Raw genomic sequence first — 25,856 nt, forward strand, 5'->3', positions numbered from 1 at the left:
AAATGAGCCCTTTATATGTACACCTCTTCCACGGAGCCCACCATATTGCACCACCATGTTTCTACAGTAGCCCAGAACGGACAAACCAAACACAGGCTCTAGAGAGTGCCTTTCACATTTTTTGCTTCATGTTTTTGTTTTTAATTTCACAGCCATCGTAGCTTCTCCTACATGTTGGAAGGGGAGGGTGAGGGAGAAGTATTCAGCTGGTTGCAATCTCACCGCTAGACGTCACTAAATCCTACACACTGCACCTTTAAGGGTTTTATGCTATAGAGATCTTTAAGGTATTCAGTTGAATTTTGGGGAACAGGATGATTTATGCTATGTGAACATTTCCCAAGGACACTCAAGGAGCAAAGTCTGTCTCAGAAGGATAAACTACATTTTGGAGTGAAGCCCTGCACATGTGCACAGCACATGGCTAATGGTATATGGCAGTTAGCTAATCAAAGAAATAGGTTTCTGACTGGAGGGTCAATGGATGAAATCCTGGAATGCCAAGGTAAATAAATAAGGCCTGATCACACACACACAGCTATGACCTTGTGACTAACCCTTCCTCTCAGTTCAACGGAGCATTTTAGCATCTTTTAGCTTTGTTTTGGTTTTGAGGTCCACAACATGACTGTTTTGGTCAGTTTCATTGCTCTTATCTACTTTGGTGCAGCAGGCAGCAGTGAAAAAGCTCTGATAAATCCACTGGACTATACCTGCCTGGCACCAACCTCAGACAGACAAAGCAGAGCTTTACATAAGGAGAATGAATATTGGACAAGCTATGTTAGTCAGATATTCTATACTGTCAGACTTTATAATGAATTGCTTTGTGTTTATGATGAATTTGTGATTTGCACTTTAGTTTTACAGCTAGCACAATAAAGAGCAGCTGACTGACTGACAGTTGATCATTGGCTGATACTGTAGTGGCCTTGTGACAACCCAAACATAAGCTGCTCTGCTTTGTAGGCTTCAACAGAACCCTCAGTACAACACACCTCATATAGATCAGTCATCAAAAATGCCAACATGGATGGAGATGGAAGTAAATCCTCCACTTGACCCTCTTCTCAACCCATCTCCTGCCAATTTGCATAGCAAGTTAAGTCAATTGCTATCTACCCATTCTCATGCAGCAATCATAATTTGAGACTTTAAGCCTGCTTTACCAGGCTTTACATGGGCTTTCATCTACATAAAAAGGAAATATTATCAGCAATTTTCTCTCAGAGATAATTTTTCTTTCATCCAGTGCTGTGGCCCATGTAAACTCTGTATGGGGGAGTGAGTCGGTTTTAAAAAGAATGTGCCAAACTGGGTTTTTTTGCCAAGAGAAAAAAAACACCCACCTCTTTTATTTATTGTGTTGCACTCTCGAAGGAAGAGCAGGGGGCGAGTAAATGCCATAATCTTATTTAGGGGACAACGAGGCGCCACTCACACTCAATGTGCCTCAAGGACATGCACTTGGCTCCCTTCCTTTTCTCAGCTCTTCTTTACTGATACCCGCCTCTGAAAGAAACATCTGTGTGCTCAGCAGCACATGCCTTGCCAAAAAAGACACTTGAATACATAACACACCCAAATGCACGTACACAGGCACAGGAACACACACATCCTCCATCATTGCATCTGCTAAGCAAATCCCATCCCAAACACGGGGGCTTACGTTGACTTTTGCCACGACAAGAGAGTGGGCAAAATTTTGGCAAGAGCCAAGCATTCCTCGTTGTCTGTGATTGGCTGGTTCTGGGTAAGAGGAGTGCTAACGGCCACTGTCATTGGGCAGTAATGGATGAAGTGGCTGGTGCAGGGCACAGGCCCAAAAGCCAGGACAGGAGGCTTTTCACAGTCCCATGGTTACCATCACGGTAACACATTCAGACACTTGTCTTGGAGCAGCTCTTGCCCTGGGAAAGGAAAACAGGAAGTGATGCATGGGACAACTGTCTCCAGAGCTGATTCTTCTCATCTGTTGACCTGCATTCAGGGTGAATTAAGAATACATTTCAGCCGACCTGTTAGGAGGGACAGAGTAGCAGGAGAGAGTAGGCTTGTGATTAGGTTCAACCATATTTCAAGCTGAATTTAACAACCCAAATGTAAAAAGTTCCATCTTACTGAGCTTGTATTTCTGTTATTGAAGTTTCTGCCAGCTAGAACTGCTCTCACTGCAATTAGAAATATAAAATACATTATTTTCTCTGCACCAGATGGAAACAGCTTTCATGGGCTTAATATGTGCTGAATCACTGTGGTGTCACACAAAGGAGCACCGCACCACAGACATTTATTCACATGAAAACAGCCCTTTAATCAACAGCATCTTGTACTTCAGTCAACAATATCTCATACCTGACAAAACTGTACTATAGTGCAAGGCACTGTTCCAGTATGACCACAGACATTTAGAGGCAAGCCTCATTTATCCCTGCAGTTCTGTGTGAACTCTGCCACGACTGCCAGGCCATGTGAACCTGCGGACAGTACAGTCAACACCACTTGACAGTAGCTCATCTGGAATCTTTGCGAGTATTTTTAGATTTGCACAAACCCGTGTCACTGAGGTTCAGGTGGTTAAGGTGCCTTTTGTCATGAGTCAACATGTAAACAGGATCTTTTGTCCTCTGGCAAAAACAAGTGGGAATGACCATTCAAGCTACACTTGCACTATAATCTGCAGCTTTTTTCTAGCTAGCTAAAAAAGGTTTATAAAAGAAATTGTGCGTATAAAATTTCAGGCACTGTAAATATTTTAAAATGTCTTAAAATAATAGTTATTTGCATGTGAAATATCATATGGGAGTTGCAGTGTTTAAGTTAAACACTTAAAGGAGTTGAAGTGTTAGTGTAAGTTGGAGCACTTAAATACTTTGAATTGTCAGTTGAAGTGTAAGTACTGATAGGAATTGAGGTGTCAGTTGAAGTGTAAGTACTGATAGGACTTGATGTGTCAGTTGAAGTGTAAGTACTGATAGGGATTGAGGTGTCAGTTGAAGTGTAAGTACTGATAGGACTTGATATGTCAGTTGAAGTGTAAGTACTGATAGGAATTGAGGTGTCAGTTGAAGTGTAAGTACTGATAGGACTTGATGTGTCAGTTGAAGTGTAAGTACTGATAGGGACTGAGGTGTCAGTTGAAGTGTAAGTACTGATAGGACTTGATATGTCAGTTGAAGTGTAAGTACTGATAGGACTTGAGGTGTCAGTTGAAGTGTACGTACTGGTAGGAGTTGGGGTGTCAGTTGAAGTGTAAGTACTGATAGGAATTGAGGTGTCAGTTGAAGTGTAAGTACTGATAGGAGTTGGGGTGTCAGTTGAAGTGTAAGTACTGATAGGACTTGATATGTCAGTTGAAGTGTAAGTATTGATAGGAATTGAGGTGTCAGTTGAAGTGTAAGTACTGATAGAACTTGAGGTGTCAGTTGAAGTGTACGTACTGGTAGGAGTTGAGGTGTCAGTTGAAGTGTAAGTACTGATAGGAATTGAGGTGTCAGTTGAAGTGTAAGTGCTGATAGGACTTGATTTGTCAGTTGAAGTGTAAGTACTGATAGGAATTGAAGTGTCAGTTGAAGTGTAAGTACTGATAGGAATTGAGGTGTCAGTTGAAGTGTAAGTACTGATAGGAGTTGGGGTGTCAGTTGAAGTGTAAGTACTGATAGGACTTGAGGTGTCAGGTGAAGTGTAAGTACTGATAGGACTTGAGGTGTCAGTTGAAGTGTAAGTACTGATAGGAGTTGGGGTGTCAGTTGAAGTGTAAGTACTGATGGGAATTGAGGTGTCAGTTGAAGTGTAAGTACTGATAGGACTTGAGGTGTCAGTTGAATTGTAAGTACTGGTAGGAGTTGGGGTGTCAGTTGAAGTGTAAGTACTGATAGGAATTGAGGTGTCAGTTGAAGTGTAAGTACTGATAGGAGTTGGAGTGTCAGTTGAAGTGTAAGTACTGATAGGACTTGAGGTGTCAGTTGAAGTGTAAGTACTGATAGGACTTGAGGTGTCAGTTGAAGTGTAAGTACTGATAGGAGTTGAGGTATCAGTTGAAGTGTTACAGCTGATAGCAGCTGAAATAAACTGAAGTCCAATTCCTGAAAACATTTGAAATGAAAAATGTAAGCACTCAAAGTAGTTGAACAAAGTTTGCAAGTATAAACTGAAAGGAGATGAATTGTCAGCTGTGATTTAAGATAACTGTCACTTTAAAAGTTACAGATGAAAGTTGAAATGTCAGTTGAACTGTAAACCATCAAAGCAGTTCATTTCAGTTGACGCACTAGAGATAGTTGAAGTGTGCACTGTAAAACGTTGAGGTGTCAGTCAGTATGTGAGCAGTTGTAGTAGTTCAACTGTCAGCTAAAGAATAAGAATCAGTTGACATTTAGACACTGAAAGCAGTTGAATGTCAGTTGAACTAATTCAATATTATATGGAAAAAATCCTGTATGGAAATGTTATACTGTAAAAATTGCATATACAATTTATGAAACATTAAAAAAACAACAATAAACATTAAATATTGACAATAATGTTGACTTACATTAATTATAATGGTTTACGCTGATATTATAAGTTTACACTGATCACAACTACTGTAAGATATCACTAATCTTACTGAACATTCATTTCTCCTTTTCCTCTCTACAAATGCCCATTATATTCCTTTTAACACTGACCTTGTTTCATTGACAGGTGTTTTATTTTAGTCCCCGGTAGAAGCCCAAAAGCTGTTGACAAAGCTCGTTTTAGCCCAGATGGAGCCTCTTATTGTGTGGTTTCCTTTCATTTGAAAATAGATGTTTTTCTGTGGCACAAAGTGCTTCTTTTATTGCTTTACCTCTTACGTTCCAATGTAGAAAACCTTAACCAAGCAAAAATTGGATCAAAAACAACAAGAAAATATGCATGGATGCATTCATTTGCATTTGTTTGAAATGTTACTAGTGAATAAGAATGTGCAAATAATTGTCTGTCAAGTGGTAAATTGACATGCTGTTATATGAGGTACTGTACAGCTATTCAGTTTTGTGTACAAATGTTCCGAGAGAGCAGACTGTAGTGATTTAATTTTTAGCTGCAGGACAGATACTTTTTTGTTGACTATCCCAGAATTTTTCTGTATTTCTTGATAAGCTCGGTTGAATCACAAACTGATGCAATCGATAGGTCTAAAGTACAGTGGGCCATTCATGTGCACCACAGAGAGGTATTTGCCGCTAATCACTACCACCTTGTACAACAGTGAAATAATCCACTGAGGCACTAAATGTTGAGATCTAAGACAGATGCTAAATGCAACAGGGCAACATAAGGCTTTGGAGCAGCTGGATCAGTAAAATGTCTGCAGCAAGTACTGAACCAAATGATCCATCTTTAGCAAGTTCTGCACAGATGCCCTATATAGTTGGCAAGCCAAGACAGGGTACGGATAACATACAGCCAACTGCCTGTGAGCTGCCATGACTGCAGCAGAAAGGAGCGTGGACAGCGCTGAGGTCATACGCCTGCTGAGCAGATGTTGCCCCACACGACCCAAACCACACATGGTCCAGCAACCCTGAAGAACTGGCCCTTGTTCTTTCACAAACAGGCCTCTTCAATTTTAACTGCTTAATTTGTCCAATTGTGTAAATTGCAGTGTTTATGACTCTGCAGTGCTTGTGGGTTGCAAACAGGCAGTTTGTTTGGCAGCCTTTCAGTAGGTGTCATCATGTCTGTGATCAGCTTTGTCTGCAACACTCAAATTTTCATTTTAACATTTTTCACAATGTGCCATCATAATTTTGTCAGACATCACAAGCAGGGTGCACTAGATCTCAGATGAAGAAGCCCTCAGCTCGGCACTGCCACTGTGCTCCAAGATACTTCAAAGGCATACAAAAGGCATTGTAGGCAATACCTAATCCCCTAAGCTGCATGGATCGCACCACTATTCTCAACCAAATCTCTGGGTCAGAGTATAAAGTGGCAAGCTTATGTGTCAGGATAAAAAACTGTTGGCCCGAAATATCTTCAGCCACCTACTGTGAGATAAAACTCCCTGAGGAAATCTGTAAAAAATAAAATATGTGGGTCAAAAGCTGGGGGTCAACCTTTAAAGTGAGACTGAGTCACATTTGAAAGAAGAAATAACACATTTTTTCTCTTACCAATAAAAAGTTGAATGCTTAAACAATAAAACGCATCCTTGCTCAATTCAATATGCTCAGGGGTTTTGCTGCTATGGTCTTACTAGGTCTGGTATGACCAGTAGCTTAAGGTGGGTAATGTTAGCTATCTTGAGGTAAATATTGCTGTAAAATAGACATTACTTGGTCACTAAATTTATGACTTGTCTCCAGTTTAGGTGCTGTAACAATATGTATTAGGATTTATCTCACAATTTTCACTTGTGGTTGCAGTTCAGCAAACATTATTGTACATTATCTTGCCCCATCTGGCCCCATCTGTTATTTTTTGACCATATCAACTAGGGCTAAATTTACAGCCATAATTGAAGAGTTTTACAGTGCAAAACACTGCTTATCAATCTGGGGGTGACAAAAGGTTCTAATCCCTATTCTTTTTCATTGTGTGTATTCTGTTTTGGTGGTGGTTGGACAACGCTGTTGTTAACATTTGGATCACTGATTGTGCCTTTAAAAGAAAAACATTGGGTTAAAAATGCATATTCACTTTCTTGCAGAGAATTAGGTGAGAAGATTGATAACAGTCTCATGTCTCTTTGTTAGAGTGGAGTGTGTAGGATTTAGTGGAATCTAACAGTGAGATTGCAAATTGCAACCCACCGAATACCCCTTGCCTCCCCCTCCCCTTCCAAGCGTGTAGGAGAACCTACAGTGTCCGTGAAACACGAAAGATCCTCTCTAGAGCTAGTGTTTGGTTTGTCCGTTCCGGGCCACGAAAACACGACAATTCTTATTTTCAGGTGATTATACACTGATTATGAATATTATATTCCATTTCTGCAAAATCCCTTCAGCTAGATGCCACTGAATTCTACACAGCGCACCTTTAAGTATAGAGCTGGAGCTAGGAGGAGGTTAGCCTAGCAAAGTATCAAGACTGGAGGTAGGGGAAAACAGCTAGCTTGGCTCATCCAAAGTTAAAAAAAAATAAATAAAAAATTCTACCAGAACCTTGAAAGCTTATTAATTGAATTTGTGATTTTACTGGGAGTTGATAACTACTTTTTGATGAATAAGAAACAGTTTATGCTAAGCTAAGCGATTAGCCTCCTAGCTCTAACTCCTAACATATTGCACAGATGCGAGAATAGTATCGATCTTCTCCTCTAACTCTCGGTAAGAAAACAAGTAAGCGTATTTCTCAAAACATCACTGTGACATTGAGATGCAGTACCAGAAAAGGTTTGGACACACTTTCTCATTCAAGAGAATGGGAGGGTGAGTCCAAACTTTTGACTCATACTGTATATGTATACACAGTGCATCAGCCCCTGTTTTGTGCAAAGCTTTACAAGTTGTGCCTCAGATATTACACTTATGTTAAGAATTTTGACCTTGAATTTTGATCTAGGTCAGTGCTCTAGGGAAGTCAGTGTTTTATTTTATCCAGTAGTTTGGTTTATGATCAAATACTGTAACTGCAAAACTAATGACATTCCTGTCATCACCGTGAGCATGTTACAGTTTAGCTCAAAGCACCACTGTGCCAAAGTACAGCCTTAGCTGACTATCAAAACTTGTCAAAACTTTTACCAAGATTATGATTGTTTGGTTTAAAAAAAAAAAAAAAAAGGAGTACAACTTGTGTGTGTCACAGGCTCATGATATATGAGCACTGACCTAATGTAACAGCACATTAACTCCCTTTAGACCACAAGGGATTAACTGAAGAGAATGGGAGTGAGAGAAGTACAGCTCCCAGCTCTATCCATGTAAAGTGTATTATGGACCTTTTTGTATTTCTCCCTTAAGTGTCAGAAAGGAACCTCTCTTCACATATTTGGCTGTGTTTTTCATTTGGAATTGAAAAAGGTATGCTGTTACACAAATCTGAGGATCACATGTATTTGGCACTAAGAGCATCAAGAATCATTACTGAACATATTTCATCATTTTGCAAGAAACCAATGACTTCAAGCCTGTTTTTATTTCAGTTCAAAGAATGATCACCAGTGCTTCCACAAGCATCTGTGTAGTGGTTAAAAAAAGAGTTACTCGGTGGACACAGGACTTTAAGCGTCTGCCAAATGTACCTTCAAAGTGGGTCAAGTAAATGGGGGAATGCCAACAACAATGGGCTTACAAATCTACTGTCAGGCAGTGGTTTTGGAAGGTAGAGGTGCCAGAGCATATTACACCTTAGAATCAGAGCACCCTGTCTACCTCTTTGTCTTCATACAGACTGGCATCAGATCAGGCTTCTCCACTGCAGCATCACATGGTGTGCTTGACTCCAAAGATGGTACCTTATATGGCAGCATACAAGCAAGCCAGCAAAGAGTTATGTTAGTTTGGGACTCGTGTGCTGGTTCAGTGAGCTCACAAAGCATGAACATGACAGCAAGCTAATGTTGGCCAGGTTCAATGTCGATTGAAATACAAACAAAATGTTATAATAGTGCAGCAAAAAGTCACACTCAAATAAATGCAAAACACAAATTTAGGTAGAACTACAAGTTTGCTTTAACCTTAATGTTAATGCTGTGTCTCAGTGTTGTTGCAGGCCATTGTAAAAAGACTATTCAATGTAAAAATGTTTGCTGGGTAGAGATGTTAAAAGCCAACAAGAAAGTGGGACTAAAGAGAGGGGGAAAAAGTGCAACGGGCCTCTCTGCTTTTATTGTCATCCCCTAAAAGGGTTCATCTCAGCATGTCGCTAACTTTTCACACAGATATTGGGTTTCCATCATCCTAAGGCTCTCAGCGAGGTGCACAAACAACCTATGAAGAGTCTGGCTGCTGAAGGCAATTAGCGACTGACTTGTTAGCGGAGGGCTTCTGGGAAAAAGCAGAGGGTCCAACAAGATCTAAGTAGGTCAGTTGGAGCTATAGCTGAGCTTTGGGGGGCTCATATGGTGCGACGCCCATAATGGTCCCCCTCACTGTCGACTAAAGGGGCCTAATTAAGTTTACCACTTTTTATTGGGGTTCAATAGCTGTGACACAGCAAGATAAAAAAAAAAAAGTCACGTCTCATAGAAATATCTAGACTCATATTCCAGCCCCAACCCCTCCCAGAAAGAGGATGTGACCACAACAGTAGAGAGTTGAGCAAACAGGCTATAAAATCACCGGTCCAGCTTTTTGTGGTGCCTTTTTCCTTCTCTCATAAAAACCCACCACTCCATTTCAAAGACAGATCCAGTCTCAACAATGGCTTGCAGATGTATGACTGAACAGTTATTTGAGGTAAATTAGATGCCATCTACACACTGTAAATAGTGTATGTCTAGACTTATAAACACATTTCTATGCATACAGTATGTAGTGGTACAATTGTGATGAATCAGAATCGAGCTGCCTTGAATCAATATTTAGACATTTTGGGAAAGATGCTCATTTGTTTTCTTGCTGAGAGCTAGATGAAAAGACCTCCATGTCTGCTCATCAAATAAAGCTGGGGCCAAGAAATGATTAGCTTAGCTTAGCATAAAGACCAAAAGCAGGGGGAAACAGCTAGCCTTGCTCTGTCCAAAGGTCAAAAAAACCTACTGGACTAACTAAAGTTCAATGATCAACATGTTTCATCTCATTTTAGTTTAATCAGTTTTGGAATTTAGAGGTTATTTTAACATATCTGTTCATGCACAGATTAAACAAACAAGGCCAAACATCTTAACTGGTGAATTCTTAGGACAGAGCCAGGCTTGCTGTTTCCCCCTGCTACCTGTCTTTTTGCTAAGCTAAGCTAACAGCCTCCTGGCTTTAGTTCTGTAACACAAGGACATTGGAGTGGTATTGATCTTCTCATTTAACACTTCAGTTTTAAGATACTCGCCCCATTTTTTGATGCTCTAAAGATTCAGAGAGTGACCATAGTATAGGCCTAAGTGTGATAATGCACTCTGATGTGTCCCAATATAGGAAATAATACACTCAGACTACTAAACTTTGTTGTGCATTATCACTGTCTAGTTTGTGAACTAGCTAACTTGCACTGAGTAAGGTTTACTTCAGCCCGTTACTGTACATTATTTCTGCCTCAGAAATAATCTTTTAATAATATATACATAATATATATATACTTCAGAGCCAGTTGCAGGCAGGAACTTGTGAGGGTCATCCACAATACTATCTAATTTAAGGCTGACTGAATAATTAAATCAATTTTATATCTTTTAAGTTATTATTTTCAAATATCTAACTAAGCAAATATATGTTAAATCTACCATACCTGTTCTACGCGGATGTCATACTCTCCATTCAGCTTCTTGCCTCTGAAATACTTCGCCCTGCAAGCAAACAGACAAACTGTTAAGAAAATGACAAAAAAATATGCTTTACATTTACAGTAAAGGCCTTTTATTTAGGTAGTAATCTGCAGACATGATATTTCAACAATGGTAATAAAGTTTTTGAGACCAATCAAAGTGTGTATCACTGCATTACATAGATTGATTTGTCAGCCTTTGGGTCATATGCATACTTCAGCATGTGGTTTCCTCCCCTGGACCAACAGTACTGTGTGCTCCAAACACTCCTAACAGTCAAAACAACCTTAAAATATCCTTTGTTTATTTAATTGAAGGAGAGCTGAAATTTCAACAGACCTTCCAAAATACCTTGTGAACCGGCAAAATAATGACTCATATTTTCCATGATTGCAGAATCTGACCTTTTGGGGCTTCAAGTAAACAGAATCCCCTGGAAAACAGTAACTAGTGAAATAAAGAGCTTTTATTAAAGTGTACTCGTCAAAGGATCCCTGTGTTTTGAATTTTTTAACCTGTAATATTCCAGTGTGTGTGACAGTAGTCAAGGTGAATTGGAGACTCATACTCTCTTGAGATAATGGTATTATGGAACAAAACTGTTTTGTGTATTCTTCAAATGAGCCAATATGCAGTGAAATGACATTCATTCTCAGCCACTAACAACATGAATGTTCCCTGGTTGCTACTTTTGGCCACTGATCTCTTATAGTACTCTAAAAGTAAGGAGCCATCTGACAATCACATGGAAAAAATACAGGACATTCTCTCCTTTCCATCAACCAGCACTGATGCACTTGTTTTCTTTCTTTCTGAACTTGTGAACTCCCAGTTACTGGAAGAGTTATCTTCTAACCATCACACCTGTGGTATTTAGATTGAACGATAGACATGTGTGGATTCACTGTGCTATTTAAAGTTGGCATTTGTATACAGAAAAGCCATAGTGGAAAATTAGCATCGTTGTACTTTTGTTCATTTGAATGAACACCGCACAACTGGACTTGTTTATTGGTCTTTCGCTAACATGCCACCACCATGTTTGTCTTCTTTGCACACTTCTTCTCCTCTTATGTTCAAAGAGTTAACATGACCATGAGTCTTCAGGCACACTAGCAGCTCTGTGAAGATGTGCTTAGGCCCAGCAGTGCATTGAGCTAAATGCTAACATGTTCACAGTGACAATGTTAACATGGTGTTTAGGATGTGTATTGTTTACCGCATTCACCATCTTAGTTCAGTGTGTTAGCATGCTAGCATTTGCTGATTAGCACTAAACAGCTGTTGTGCAGTACAGCTGAGGCTGATAGGAATGTCATTAATTTTGCAGGTATTTAGTCATAAACTAAAGTATTGGACAAATTAAAAATTTTGACCTGATGATGGTGCTAGATGAAAAGTAAAGGGATCACCAACGTTATCATAGTTCATACTGAGTGGAACATGAAGATGTACAATCTAGATCAAAGTGGTGAACCAACCAGCAAACCAATATCATAAAGCATATTTGCCTGATCCTATTGTTTCTTCACTGTCTGGTAGAAAATGTTCCAAGGCTTGGTAACCACTGCTTTACGGCACAAAACATGTTGTTCTAACAGTGCCAACTGAACTGAATCTTTCACAGTTTTTATGACAGTTTGGTGAAAGGATTGAAAGTGGATGGAAAACATTATTCAGCCTGACCATGCAAGAGGGTTAATGGGAATTATGGTCTTATTTTGGAGAAGCACTACTACTAAACATAAAACTGGTGTGAGACTCTACCAAGCATTTCCACTATAACCCCATTTGATTACAGTGTTAATTTGACAATGACATAAATTCATAAATTTTGGTGTATTTCCCTACACATTTTTGGCAATGTTATTGTTTTGTCTTTATAGCCATGTTGTGTCCCAGTGCTCTGAGGGTCTCAGTATTGAACTCTCACCCCTTGCAGGCGTAAGACAGTTAACAATCTGTCGAGGGCTTAAGGCTGGAGCTGTGTGTAGTTGAGGATCTAGGCTACATGCTAGAGGCCTTCGGTTACTGGGACAGGCTGTTTGGGATTTAGAGTGCTTCTTGACCTACTCACACCAAAACACATTTTCCTTTGCAGATTTTTTCTCAGAACCTCTCACCAAACAAAGACTCTTTACTCCTCCACTTGTCTTCCCTATGTCCGCCTCTTTGTTTTTCATGCCCCTACATCTGTCCTTTTAGGTCCATTCATTAACGTTCATTACGGTCACTGAGGGGGATCTTGTTCTTAACATTTGCCAGCTGTTGGACTTTAAAGTTTTGGGTCCCTAGCTGTCTCATTCTCTGTAATTTTGGAAGCTGTGAATCTTCAGCATGACTGACCTACATACTAGACAGCCAATGCCCCCTGTCACCCTGGACCACCACCTTCACAGAGCGTGAGGCAAACCCTGCAGGCTCACTGGCTAAAAATGACTGGTATGCGTTTCAAAATATTGCAAAACATGTCGTCACTCCAAGTGATCAATTTAATTTACAGGCTGCTTGGCTCTCTGGTTTGAACAACCGCTTTACATGTGTTCTAACATAAACATTCAGCTCTGCAGAGAGGTCTGGGCTTTCCCTCTCCCAGTCGTGTACACACCCACTATATAAACACCATAGAGCTGAATGCTTTTTTTTTTTTTTACCATGAGAATATGTTCCTTCTTTTGTGTACCACTAATAGGAAGCGTATGAGTCACGTTTGCGGACAAAACAAATTGCCCTGCCAGGTTTTTTTAAACAGTTATTCCTGCTTCTATTTGTATCCATTCACCGCACTAAACCTGATGTTGTGTTAAAGCTGCTGTGTTTACAAAGGAGATTTTCAATACTGGCCACGTATTTTTACATGCAGATTAAATTCCTGTGTGTTGGTTTTGCTCATGTTGTCTCTTGAGGGGCGCAAGCTTCCCAGTAATTAGAAACAGTTCAAGTTTCATCATAATCGGGTTAGTACAGTATAGCTTGTCATGGTTAATATTTTGCTTTGCAGCACATATCAATTAGGACAGAGACAATTTAAGAGACAATTACTTGGACATTAACTGTAAATTAAAACTTTTTTGTGTTCTAATTGGATCAATTAATAATTTGTTGTAATATGACCAACTAACACAATTGCCAGTGTTTGTAGTGGGAAGCCAGTGAGGGATCACATCCTTGTTGGTGCACAACTGACTCCCACTGGTTGGTTAGGGTAGTTGTTTTTTTGTTGATTAATGAGCCTTATCCCTGTCAAATAAACAAATAAAATAAATTATGCTTGAATCAAACTAGGTAGTTTGATGTCATTAAAGGCAAAAATGTTTATACTGAGGCCTTTACGCCCTTCTGAAGAGTTGAAAATAAGCAGTTGCCACATGGCTGTCTACACCTTCCCTACACCAGTAGAGTTAGCAAGGACAAGAACTGCAATACAGGGGAACTGGCCATTACAAGTTGGGGAGATAAAAAGGGCAAAAGTGGGAAAAAATTAGGTCATTTGCAAGGATAGCTGGATGTGTGAAGTCCATTTTGTGTCAGTCGGACATCATCGTCTGCATCAATCCTCCTATTGGTTTAAGCTGAAAATGTTGACATTTAATTACAGGGCCCCTGTGAGGCCATGAAATACATTTGAATTCTGAAAATCTGACCAGAGATCCTGGGATGTTATGTTTTATGGATCTTCCTGGTGATATACACATAATACATATGCAATGCCATCAAAATAGACAGCTGGAGATAATGGGAATAAGTTGCTCTGATCATGTTAAACTGAGTATTTTTATGTTGGCCTGCTGTTTTTTGCACTTTGCAGTTTCTGAACTTTCGCCCCGTTCGTGAGGCTCAGCATGGATGTTCAGCAGAGTGTGGGCTTCCTGCTTTTTCTTTAGACAAAAATGAAATTAAAACCTTCTACATATGGCCCAGGGCAAGCAGAGGTTCTCATAGTGCTTGGCGAGGTACAAGAAGTAAACACTTCGCTAGAGAAGGGCTGAATTGAGAAATCAGATGCTCATATCATTCAGAACACAGAGCAAACACACTGACAGCTACTTGGCAAAACGTCATCAGCCTGAGAGAGAGGGAGAGGGAATGAGGGAGAGACATAGGGACAGAAAAGGAGGGATTGTTGGTGGTGGCGGTGATGCTCTTGAGGACTTTGCCTCAGTGCTGTGTACTGCTATTGTGCGTCAGTCATTGCTGGAGGCCAAGCCTGTCAGGACAGAGCAGCGTTTCCCCAGAGACCCCAGCCTCTCTGCTGGAATGCCCAGGAGGAAATTCAACCCCAAGGCAGGGAGCGATAGATGGACGGACACCCTCTTCTTACACTTTGATATGTTCACTGTGCCTTTGAGTCAGGACAGTTCAGAGAGACTGCACAATCTGATGAGCAACCTGCATCACAGCAAATGTTCAAGGAAAGGTTCATGACAAATGAACATCGATAAAGATTTCTAAATACACTGTAATGTATATTAACATCAGTTCAGAATGATTTCAAGCTCTCACATGGTGATGTTTTGATTTGAGTTTAATAAAACTAAACCATTGTTGGTTTGTTTTCAAGGCATTTTGCACTTTTGTAAATCTTGCTTTGCTGTGTATCCACATTATTGGTGCAGCATAATGAGTCTTAGCTGATACATTTCTATATATTTTAAGTTCACCCTTTTAAATCCAACTTGCAGATAGGTGATCATTATAGAGCTAAAACTATTTGTAATTTGGGCACTGGCAAAATGTGATAGTATTTTTCACCATTTTCTGACACAGACTAAATGATTAATTGAAAAAATAATAATCAGTAGGTGCATCAATAATGAAAATAATTGTTATTTGAAATCCTAAATCATAATATGGCTTGAAAAGCACCTGAGACTTTGATCGGTCACAATAAGGTCAGTGGAGGGACTAGGGATCAACCCTGATCCATCAACTCTGAAAAGCAATTGACGACAACTGGCATCATATTCAACATTCAAACAACAGAATAAGACCTGGATGACTTATCAGCACCATGACTATAACAGCTGAAGATCCAGGGAAGAAAAGTTTTTCTAACTTGAACAAGGGTTGATAATGCTGTTTTGGTTTAAAAAGAAAAAAAAACAAAACTGCACTTAATGCCATCGGGCTTAGCAAATTTAGATATTTTTTTGAGTTTTTCCATAAATGCTCATGGGTCTGGAGAAAAATATCAAGCTTACGTCCCTGCCATGCACTGACTGCAGCTGTGTGGTTGGCTTCGTTGCTGGGAGAGAATAGTTGCTGGTGGATGGTTACAGTTTATTGTCATTACTTATCAGCTGGGCAGTTTTTCCTCCAGATAAAATAGTTTTGTTGGCTGCTGTGGCCCCAGTTAAAATGTTGCCCGCAGATGGATAAGATCAGTGTTGATTTATGTAAATGCATGAAAAACATGCATCTGTTTAGAAAGTGACTGTTGGAAAACACATAGCGACTTAAAAAATAAAAACAAGTTTACATCTGGAATCAATATCGGGCCATAAAGTAGATTAGACATTTGGACAGTGTGGTTGAAATTTATAACTTAAAGGTATACTACACAGGATTTGTTGCTTGGTGTTTGTAAACACACAGCATTCAAAGTTGGCCCCTCCTCCCCAGCTCAGAGAGAGAGAGCAGCAGTGGTTGAGCAAGCTAGAGAGCGAATGAAGAGAGAGAGTGGTGCTGGTGAGAATAAAGCAGTGAATCAGATAAATAAAAAGTTATTTTCTGATTGTTTCACAGCAGTCACGTTCTAGGGCACAAATAAACACACCCAAACCTCCACACAACTCCACACAACCTTGGGGGAACGTGCCACATTACTGGATTGTGAATGCAGAGCTTCATCCTGTCCACTCTGGCCTCTCTGCTGTGTGTGTGCGTAGCTCAGCCCTGCCTTCGGTCAAGCAGACACACAGACCTGCAGCTCTTTATGCATCAATGACACAGAGACAGAGAGCAGAGTGGAGCAGACGAGAGAGACGGAGACAGCGATGTAACCTGGTTGCTATGGTACAGAGTACCGACCTCACACCCTGTGCGCTGTTATTGGCTGGGGGCTACACACCCACTGCCCAAACTTTGACACCCAGAAGCGTCTAGAACATAGCAAAATAATAAGAAAATAATAAAAAAACAGTCAGAGGGCAGGGTCTCTGCGGATAAATACACCGCCACACACTTCCAGTGGGTCATAAGTGATGATTGAGAGGGATTACTTTTGTATGAGTCTATACATTGTTTTTTAGGAAAATCTTGCATAGCATACCTTTAACGTTTGCCTTTCCACAACATACATAGCCAACAGATTTCAACAGCAAAAAAGCATACAGTACACCTATTTCCCAATATTCTTGTATCAAGAACTGTGAAAGGACTCAGTTGCCTAAAAGCAGGTTTCACATTGTCCTAAAAGCAAACACTGTGACAGAAAAAGCCAACACCACGACACAGACACGTTGCCAAAGCAGCAGCCAAATATTTGGCCTTTTTTACAAGTTGCACTTATCTCAGGGGGTCGGACGAGCTTTAACTGTTCAGCTGCTGCTTTCTGCTTTACCTTTCGCTTTTGAAGTGACCTCTGAGGCTCAATGACAGTTCCACAGTATATTACACTTAGATTAACTCAGATTTGGAGTCATGTTTTAAATGAAACACTGCCAAAGATCTTGAGGCAGACATTTAGAGTTTTGATTTCAGTGCTGCTGATATCTTATCTTTAACATGAGCAGCATAACAGATGCTAACATTTGTCCCTGATGTCTTGCATATGAACTACCCCAGAAAGGGTGGATATGGAGATAAAGTAGAACAAAGTAACAATCCACAGCAGACAGTGAGGCTTCTCTTATACTGTTATAAATAGACACTAAAGTATTCTCCTGTTTATTCCAAACAAACCAATAACTGGCAAAAAACCTCAACCAAACACGTCAAGAATGAGCAGCAACCACCAGGTTGAAATACAGAAGACGATACAGCCCTATGATACCCTTCCTGAAACAACCACTAGATGCTATCTTCTAGAAAACGCTGACTGTATTGAAGTGACTGAGAAAACCCCCAGCGTCTCTCTCAGAATACAAGGCCAATAAAATGTCGAACGACAAGCAGGGATCTCAATAATGTTTCTTCTTCTAATGTGTGACTTTTTGCTGATTTGTATTTCAGGGAATGTTTGTCTGATTGACAACAAACTTCGCCTCTAACAGTCATCTGTAAAGGTGTTGCTTGCTCATTGAACCTTAGCTCCAACCAGGCGTTTTCACTGTTGACCAAATTTGGGTTTCCTGAACCCATCGACTTACTAAAATAGTTTGTTGGAGTCAAGCTTAAGAACATCCCAAAATACTACTGTACAAAGGAAAAAGCTTGAACTGGATAGAGGTGGTAAAAATAAGTGGACATTTCCAATGCTATCATTACTTTCAAGCTACATTTTTACACACTATATAATTACAAATAATACATAATTTTCAATGTTAAATGGGAGTTAAACAAATTTTGCATGTTAAATAAACGGAAAAGCATTAAAAGGTTGGTCTTAGAGATAAAAATAAAACCAACAAGATGAGAAAGACAAAGACAAAGAACAAGGATCCAACTGTCTCTGGTTTAAAGTTGATGTACTCAGTGCTAGGGTAAGGGTTAGCAATAGCTATGTAGTAGTGCTGAAATCATTCATTACTTAAGTTCACATGGAGATATTTCCAACCAGTCACCATGGTGACATCGGAGGTTAATATGGACACAGTGAACAGGGTCTTAGCTAGTGGAGATGGGGCACTCTGTCCTATTGAAGCCCCACATCAAGATCATGTCTAAAACTGCTGCCTAATTCAGCTTTTTTTCTCATTTTCAAAATAAAATAGAAGAATAGTAAAATATTTCTATCCGTGCTTGTGGACATCTTCCTGCTTGCAGAGCATCTGCAAACTCAAACAGCAGAGGAAGAGTGTTTTCTATAAACCCTCAGAAGCAATCAGACATCACCATCTGCTGGCCAAAGCTCTTCACTTCTACACAGAGACACAAAAGCATGAGGGGAACCATCTGCATCTCCAGATGAACTACAGCACCACTTGGTGGTCAACAAAGGAAAATGTATATTCATACATTAAATGATCTTTTTTGGCTTCTTGTTCAGTGGCCATTTCGTTACAGACAACTATCCTTGGATTACCAACAGTGCAAGTGTCAGACATCCTTCACTGTCACAGACCATTAGCAGGCCCCTATTCCAAAAGGCCCACAATACATGGGTTAATCAGCACTACAAGCACTAGGCAGCTGCATCTCTCACTTCTCATCTCTTTTTTATGCTGCTTTTTATCTTGAGTAAAAACAGAAAAAATCTGGTGATCCATTTTCTAAGTCTGATCTAAATTGTTTTCTCTCGTGTTTGTGACTTTTCTTAGTGTTTGTTGTAATACTCATTTCAGCCACAAGTGGCTGACATGCAGCACTACCTGATGTTCTAAATAGGACTAAAATCATTTGTTTTCTTACAGGTGAGTTTTAATTTCTCCATGTACTCTAAACACAAGGTATATATATTGTGTGTTAGTAAATTATGTAAGATTACTGTCATGTCTTTCTTTTGTCACCTGGAAGAAAACAGGAATGCTTTTAGTCCTATGTAGAACATGTGTAGTGGTGCACTTCAGCCTCTTGTGGCCAAAATCAATATTACAACAACAAACACTTCGAAAAATTATCCTGACCAAAAAAAAAAAAATCTCCACATCTACACCCACCAATCAGCAATAAGTGACAAAAGAAAATAAATGAATTACTTCTCCAACTACTCTAAACATATAGTGTAGAAAAGTACAGCATGTTCAGAACACACAGTAAGGCTACATGTTACACTTTGGAATGCCAAACATAGGGAGCACAGAAATGATAATTTATGACAATACAATTTAATCCAGAACAATAACAACATAAACTGTGTCCAAAATGTCCAAAGAATGTAATCAATCAGTTTTTAGTCACAATCTCAACAAAAAAATTCACACAGACAGGATTTATTACAGGACTGTTGCACTGGATTGCATTATCTCATATGGTACAGGTGTTGCTGTTACTGCATTGACCCAGAGTCCTTCACAAAAACACTTTCTTTCTGGTAAATGTGCAGAAAGAGTAACCAACCACTTTCATCCAGCATCTATTATTCTCTCTTTATATAAGTAACTGAGTTTGTTTAGGGGTGAATAAAACCCCCCGCTGTTCTCTCAATAGTAAGGACGGTCCCTCAGAGAGGCTGAATGAGCTTGAATGCTCCACATGGTGGATGATCCTCTGACAATTCATTACAGAAACACTGAGATGTGAAGAGGAACGGGATCCTTTTGGGATTTCAGCCAGCCGGATTAAAGAAAAGAAGCCAGTCGTCTTTTCAGAAAATTGAGAGCAATCTTGGTGCTTTTGACACGACTGTCAGCGGGGTGCTTTAATTTAGTGATCATTTTTAGACCTCAGCCTGATCTTCCCGCAGAGCCTCAGATACAGATGCTATGGTACATAATGATCCCTGCTAATACTGTAGATAAATTCAAAGGGCTGAAAATAGCTAATAGCAGCTTCACTGAGGTCGATTTACCAGCAAATGTCAGGCAACAGAATAACAATTCATGAAACGGAAGAGTGGTTTATTGATTCAGCTTGACAAACATGATAAACTGACTGCTGCATGTCTTGACTGCAGTTCTGAAAATCAATTCCTCCACAGCGAGCAGCAAAAGGCAGCTGATGAGCCTCTAACATGCATGCATGTGTTGTTGGTGAATGATGAACTCATCTCTTCTCATTAAAGATCGTTTATTTTTCTGTCATCTCTGGAGCAAAGGACCTTCCTCATGTTACCATGACAATTTCTTAGCACAGAGAGACATATTATAAGCCAAGGATATACAGGTCTATCATAAACAATAAGATGTCTCCCTCCTTTCAAAACTGAACCTGAAGAATGTTTTTCACTTAACAGGAGCTACAAAAACAAAGGTAAGTCAAATAAGTAGTGTAAAAATAAACTTTTCAAACCTCTGCTACATTTTCTTCACATGCTAATGGGTTTTAATGGCATTGATTAGTTTAGTGACTCAGTGTGTAACTACAAGGACACTGATTGTTGCTTCCAAAGCAGAATTTTAAAGGAATAGTTTGTGGGAAATACATGTACTCGCTTTCTTGCCAAGAGTTAAATAAGAACTTTGATACCACTCTGTCTCATGACTGATTGTGGTATTGATCTTCTTGTCTAACTCTGCAAGAAATTGAGCGCGCATATTACTTTTTAAATGACTTATGAAAAACCACATATTGGCTAGATATCACATTGAATATATAAAGTATATGTAATTTTAAAATGGATTAATAAGATGACATCAGGCCAGTTGCCCCCCTTTCTAACAGCTACATTCCACACAGGTTGATCTAAAGAAAGTCCAGTGATATGTTAAGGAAGTGCATAGTTTAAACATACTTACCTTTTGAAAACAAAAGGTTGACCTGTTTTTTTTCCATTTGCAGAAACTGCTTTGTGTAGCAGAACTGTGGTGATGTTACCTCCAGTCCATAAACACAGTGAGCAAATACACTCATTGGTTTTCATTGTGCATTGTGGAAATTTTCAAGGGAGTTAAACTTCAAATGAACTGGAAAGATTTCGGCAATGGGGCACTTGAAGTCAAATAACTCACACATTACTTGCATTGCAGTTATTTGTAAGCCTAAATGGGAACTGATTTGAGACAAACCACAAATTGTGATAAAAAACTCAAATATCTCCAATTTAAATGATTTCTCTTCTAGACATGAGCAGCAGAGTTCAGAAAACGTGCGGCAAAATGTGAAAGTATACTGTTTGTTGCCACACTACACACACTTATACATGATGACTCACCAGTCTGTGTGCTGATCATCGATGACCAGCAGGATCTTGGGCTTGCGTATGACAGGTTTGGGTGGCTGACTGCTTCCTCCTTCAGCAGCTGTTGCTGCAGCAGCTGATTTAGCGTGTGCTGCGGCTGCAACGTTCTGGGCCATCTGGGCGCTCTTCACCACGCTGGAGAAGGAGCTGAGGAAGCTCCCTGCGCCTGAAGCCGAGCCTGAGGCCGAGCCTGAGGTCGAGCCCTGGGTCTGGCTCGGGATGCTGGGCGGCTGTCTCCTCTCTGTGGCCGGGGAAGCGGGAGAAGACGTGGATGAACCTGGAGGGGTCGGCCTCTGCAGATCCATCATGTAGCCATTGGGTAGGTTAGCCACAAAGCTGCTGTCTGACAGACGCCGGCGAAGGTAGTTCATGGTGACGGGCTGGTGGGTCGGTCAGGCCAGAGGAGATGAGGGGAAGAACACCTGTAATCCTACACAGGAGACAAAGGAGGGAAGAATCTGTTCAAGGTTTAGTTCTGCAGAACTGTTAATATCTTATTATTTGTGTCACCCCAGAAAACATATTAAAGCTGCAGCACTCTTTTTTTGGATATTAACATTCAAAAAATAACTATATATAATGTGAAAAGTGTCCCTTGTAGTGATGAACCCACAGAGAATTATCACCAAACTGTGCAATTCCCCTCAGCTCTGTTGTGGTTCAACGTGGTTAGTTGAGCTGGAGGAGACTAATCAATCAATCAATGCAGAAGTTGTGTTCATAAACAAGCTACTCTATATATATGCATTACTCAGGATCTGATTTTGTAGCATGTGTGTGCAGTATTTAGTTCAGATGGAAACTGTAAAATGAAATGTGACGCTCTTTCTGAGAATCACATGAATTAGCATACATCAGATGTGGAAAACTAAGCTCTGATGTGTAAGTATGGCTTCAGAAGGCGCTAAACAAATGCTGAAATACCATTATTTAGAAAGTTTGCACTAAGGCAGGTTAATAGCAGCTATGAATCTGCCAGACCTGATTTGCATGAGATTAAGTTACCCAGGCAGGGTGGGACAGTAACCGCTGGCAAATAATTTAGTGACACAGCAGTGATGATGCAAAGTTGGAGCAGTGATTCACAGCTCATTTCTTTGTAAAGCAGATAGAGCCCCCTAGGAGAAAAGACGCCATTATATAACACATGGAAGCCAGCGTGGCAGAGAAGAGACATTCAAACAGATTAGCTATCAAACTGCAATGAAGCAAGCGTACCAGCACAAGGGTGAGGAACCCCTTAAACCTGATTAAAACTAGGCTGCTCTCAAAGTAAATGGAGCTTGGATGAGATGAAAGCGCATTTCTTATTGAGGCGTTATGTCTCAGGCGGATGTGCCCGGTGTTTGCAGCAGTGTTTTGGTAGTTAAAGGGGGAGGAGGGTCTAACAAGCTTACAGCAGAAGGAAAAGGATGTAGGGCAAATGTTTCATCTTGACAAGTTAATGTAGTCAGACGATCCCAATCAGGAAGTCTTCATGCAAAGCGAAAGTTGTAGCTTCTGCCTGAGCATCTGCAGGCAAGAAACTGAACTTGCCTGCAGATGCTCAGGACCTGTGGCTGGACATGAGCTCTAATGTCCATGGAGGGTGTATTATTTTTGTAGTAGTAGTAGTTTTTCCACAACTGTAGTCTCCTGAGGCTGGACCTCAAATCTGCATTGGGTGGCTAACACTCAAGGTTGCTGAGAGATCTTTTTCTTTCTTTCTTTTTAGTGATGTTTATTTAAAGATTTATTCAGTTTTTAAATGTTTTTCTGTTTGAATCGCAAAAATGTTAATGATGTTCTGCTGGTAATTTAGTTCAGAGTTTAATTCCTCATAATACTGGACTCAGGTTTTATTTCATTTATTTATTTTTTTGGCTAAGGCATCTGTTAGATATCACTATATGTGTCATGCTCAATTTTGATTTTTCAACCAATTTACTGTATTTCTAGTTATGTATCAAATGAGAGGCTAAGGTTTGTTATTGTCTACCAAACTCACGAAAAGACCAAAACAAAAAATGTTTGTCCATCTCTTAATTTTGCTACCTTGTCTGTGAGACAAAAATCTTTAAAGCAGTAGGAATTGATTTTTTGGCCACTTGAGAGCAGCAGAGCTAAACACACTACTTACATATCATCACCTTATAAAGTTGTTGTGACTAACGTGTTGGCAAACAGTAGTCTATCTCCAGTACACATCCAGCCACCACAGCGCAACATTAGTATCAATGTGGAGTTGTGTTCCTGACAACCTCCAGCACATAAGTCTAATTCTCACTTTCTTTTTAGCTCTGTTTTGGTCTCCTCCAACTCCTCAGGGAAATATCTGTCTCTTTAATGGCTAATTGCTCCACTATGTTCACCAGCAAGTCGCTAACTAGAAAACCTGCAACTGGAAACAGGGTGGATAAAGCGGGTGAGACCAAAGCAGCACAGTTACATGCCAAAACAACCAAAACAATGAGCTGAAAGATGCTAAAATGCTGCGTTGAGCTGAGGGGAACTGCAGAGTCAGGTGATAATTATCTGTTGGTTTCTCACTAGGAACGACACCAGTCATTTGACCCACTGTAATATAAATATATTGATCAGTGCAGCTTTAAAAACAGGTTACAAATATATAGTTTCATTTTTTTTCAAAAGGCTCAGCTGGGCACTGTAGTAACACTTAGTGAGTATTTACAGCAGCAGAACACTGTGCTGTATGTGGGACTGAGTGATTAACTACAACGCCCATGTTTATTGTAATGAAGGAACATGTCACCTAGTCTTATGATGTGGCTAACTGATGTGTAATAGTTTTTGTATATCAGTGGAGCTCTATGGCACAGAGAAACATCAGGCTTTGGCTACTCAGACAATACTTGTTAGTAGGATCAGTTCAGTTAGTTTTGATCTTTACATTGTATTTTTTGAAAATAATAAAAATATAGAATATTGCCAGACGTATTCTTTGTACTTGTGTTTGGAGATTCATTGCTTTGCCCAAAGGAATTTCAGCAAAGCAGATGCACGCTGTCACAAGTAATAACACCAAAACAGAATATGTAATATACCCTCCAGCAGCCAGGATGAACAACCAATACTATCACTGAGTGGGGCATCCCCAAGGGAATTATGCCTATGTGTCAACCCCAACAAAGCTCTTACAGAGAAAACTAGCAGGGCTTATGGCAAATGATAGAAATTTGCTAGAAAACAGACAGAATAAAGACGAACAACAAGCAGTGGCAATTACATTCACACGGCCACTGAATGCCAGCTCAGGCCTCTTTGTAACGACTTGATCCCCATTGGACAGATAAGGAGCTGTCTGCTGAAATGCTGGAAATCACTATCTTTACACCACTGGCACATTCCCCACTTTCTCAACACCCTATAAGCTGCTTTCTCTCCACGCCTAAGCACATCTGAAGCTATTAAATCCTTCAGGGCTTTGCCTCTTCTTTCTCCCCGCAGTATATCCACAGTGGGAGGAAACCACAGGAACCCCAGGCTCTGTTGCTGCTGACCTGGTGGCAAACATTAGTGATACGAATTTCAGTGAGAAGAAGAAAGAGAGACAGATAGATACAGCAATAGGACAAAAAGAACACCTCAGGTTATCCACATATTTATGATCTTTCTATGATCCTTGTGTGGCGGTTGTGTTGAGGTGAAAAGCAACAGAGAGGACAAAAATCTAATTTGATGCTTAATATTTCCAGACTTTGCTCCACCCAGACAGAAACCTATGATTGAAGGCTGATGAGTGGTACAGAAAGCAGTGTATAAAGGAAATATTAGATAAGTCCTTAAACTCTAACAGCAAACAGGACTTTTTGCTCAGCTGTAATCACATATAATGATGGGGAAGAGCAGGATAATGTAACACCAGTGTGTGTTTGTGTGTGTGTTTCTCATTCTATATTTAAAAATCTAATCGGCTCCTTCCTGCCTGACTCAAATCAACTTTTTTTCATGTTTCACTACTCATTTTTTGCATCCTGACTGTGAATCTGTTAAATCTATCACATTCTGAATGACTTTGCACATCAAGGCATGACAGAACTGTTGACTAATTAGTGGAGAACAAGCAGTACAGTGTAGCGTTCCTGATTTACACCCACCATTTCCATTTAATGCAATAATAACTAATATGTGTTTGCAAATATTACAGCAAGCACGCTAAATGTTTTCCTAATGAGATAAATGATGTGAGGCATACTTGAGGGTTACTTCTGACTGTAATTTGAAAGAAGTGTTCCTAAATAATGTTTTCAAGTATGAGCCTCTCATAAATGTGTATAAAAATGTTCAACTGTGTGTATTACTTTTAGGAAGACTGTGAAATTTAGTGAGGGATCTGAAAGTGACAGGGAAGCCACTGCTTTTAGTATCCTTACTTGGAACTGCATTATATGTAGTTCATGCTAAAACACACATTTTAGCACTGACATTGACATTAGTAGTTATGAGTGAAATGTCTTGATTTTATTTTAGATTTATGTTCCCCTCATGATAATTTCAAGCACCTTTTGAGCACCAACATCAGGT

At 39.9% G+C, this 25,856-nt stretch overlaps 2 protein-coding genes across 12 annotated transcripts in view; both read right to left on the reverse strand.

Annotated features, from left to right (window-relative positions):
• Nucleotides 1-25,856, reverse strand: part of LOC121890991 (synapsin-3-like) — a 117,492-nt gene that overhangs the window by 85,636 nt on the left and 6,000 nt on the right. For 4 of the 8 annotated variants that reach the window (XM_042403685.1, XM_042403686.1, XM_042403682.1 and 1 more), the window contains 2 exons: nucleotides 21,306-21,762; nucleotides 10,357-10,414 (listed from right to left, as the gene is read on the reverse strand). In XM_042403685.1, the coding sequence (XP_042259619.1) occupies nucleotides 10,357-10,414; nucleotides 21,306-21,703 (456 nt within the window). In that variant the 5' untranslated portion in view covers nucleotides 21,704-21,762. Of the gene's footprint in view, nucleotides 1-10,356; nucleotides 10,415-21,305; nucleotides 21,763-24,558; nucleotides 24,833-25,856 lie in introns of all 8 variants that reach the window. The other 4 variants (XM_042403681.1, XM_042403679.1, XM_042403684.1 and 1 more) reach the window with 3 other exon arrangements.
• Nucleotides 1,918-6,936, reverse strand: LOC121890993 (mucin-2-like). Of its 4 annotated transcripts, XR_006094001.1 has the most exons (3): nucleotides 2,356-6,936; nucleotides 2,122-2,171; nucleotides 1,918-2,018 (listed from the first exon to the last, which is right to left on the reverse strand). XR_006094001.1 is itself a non-coding variant. In XM_042403688.1 (2 exons), exons 1-2 carry the CDS (start codon nucleotides 4,093-4,095, stop codon nucleotides 2,821-2,823), a joined length of 1,131 nt encoding a protein of 376 aa, XP_042259622.1. In that variant the 5' UTR covers nucleotides 4,096-6,936; the 3' UTR covers nucleotides 1,918-2,820. The 4 variants fall into 4 exon arrangements, 1 of the variants encoding a protein (XP_042259622.1); XR_006094000.1 differs by having other exon boundaries at nucleotides 1,918-2,171; XR_006093999.1 differs by having other exon boundaries at nucleotides 2,122-6,936.

The sequence above is a fragment of the Thunnus maccoyii genome, chromosome 23 (genome assembly GCF_910596095.1).
Source record: "Thunnus maccoyii chromosome 23, fThuMac1.1, whole genome shotgun sequence".
Taxonomy (NCBI): domain Eukaryota; kingdom Metazoa; phylum Chordata; class Actinopteri; order Scombriformes; family Scombridae; genus Thunnus; species Thunnus maccoyii.